Below are 1,377 nucleotides of genomic sequence, written 5' to 3'. Positions count from 1 at the left end.
TCATGACTCGACTGACCGCTGCTTTTGACCGCTAGCTGCTTGATCACCAAGGATGGCCTCTTCAAGTCTATCCTCAAGCAGTGTCAAACATTTGAGCCAATAAGCCGGCTAATCATGGAAAATTTCATGATGAACTAAAATACTGACTTGGTGATTTGCTCGGCTAGTTTTTTTCTTTGAGCTGGAGTAGCTACTCGTAACTGTACTTCCATCTATCAGTAGAATGGTATTGTGATAGGTCTTATTAATATTTTTGAATCATGTTTTCCGAGTCGGTGGGAGGCTTATGATCTTGGACTTACCTGCAGGCATAGCACAGACCCTATAAATTGGGATGATTCAAAGTGAATTAGATCCCATTGATATCTTATATATCATTTTTTTTAGAAAACTAAAGAACTTGCCAGTCAGTTTGAGTACTTTGTTGCATATCTATAATCAGGAGAATTTGACGTGAGCCATGTTTTACGTTTTTCTTTCAAGATAAATAAAATGGTAATAAACCAAGAAATTCAGTACCTTTCCATTTTGAAATTCTTTTCCTAGTTCTGTTTTGGGACCCCCGCTTTGCTATAGCACAACATCACCCAGTCAATATCACTCAGTCATCACGATCAAAGAAACAAGTGATACTAAGGCTTACATCTATTGCTGTGGTGAAGCTTTCTTTGGCGTCAATTGCTGCTCGTGTCATTTTCTTGCAGACGCTTAAATCATTTTTTTCAATAGGAATGCCATCAATGGGGCCAATCGGATTTGGGCTTTCTGTGTTGAGTACAGTGACTTGAGTTAAATTGTATGGTGTCAAAAAAACTCTCTCAGCGTTTTTTGAGCAGTTTCCAGCAAGCCCATCTGATATCTACTTTCAGCACACATATAATATATTTTAGAATATTATCAGTGGATGACATTTGGAAGGGGCTGTCATAGTTGTTCTTCACCTGAAATTCTGAATACTCCAGTCTTTTGATGGTTGGCTGTTTGACGAATTTACGGATATTGAAATCCCTTGACTTAAAATCAATAAATGGACTACAGTCCACTAACTGGCTGAAACAGAGACTAGATGCAAAGAATGATGTGTATGAAAACTTCATGATTTGGCAAAGTAAGTTGGAGTAGTAGATTGGTGCGATTTCCAGATGGCTAACTTGAGACGTAGGATTTAAGTGTCTTAGACTTTGGGAAACTCCGTGGGAAAACAAACATGGGAAGTAGTTGGCATGAGTTTTGTTTTCTGAATTTGGGTTTATAAACCCAATGGGAAGACTATCCAGACACTCAATCTTACCGACCATTGTAGGTCTTGTGACTTGGCTTGTACTATGATTACTTACGTTATAGAAACAAGGTATTACCTTTCATTCCATTTTTTGT

At 38.1% G+C, this 1,377-nt stretch overlaps 1 protein-coding gene across 1 annotated transcript; it reads right to left on the bottom strand.

Annotated features, from left to right (window-relative positions):
* PtA15_17A379 (uncharacterized protein) lies at positions 1 to 1,097 on the bottom strand (the record flags this gene model as incomplete). The annotated part of the gene is made up of 7 exons (XM_053164489.1): positions 1 to 67; positions 148 to 212; positions 303 to 322; positions 393 to 432; positions 520 to 570; positions 644 to 859; positions 942 to 1,097. 7 exons carry the CDS (start codon positions 1,095 to 1,097, stop codon positions 1 to 3), a joined length of 615 nt encoding a protein of 204 aa, XP_053028452.1.
* Between the last annotated feature and the right edge of the window lie 280 nt (positions 1,098 to 1,377).

The sequence above is a fragment of the Puccinia triticina genome, chromosome 17A (assembly GCF_026914185.1).
Source record: "Puccinia triticina chromosome 17A, complete sequence".
Lineage (NCBI taxonomy): Eukaryota > Fungi > Basidiomycota > Pucciniomycetes > Pucciniales > Pucciniaceae > Puccinia > Puccinia triticina.
This window is presented reverse-complemented; position numbering and strand designations above follow the sequence as displayed.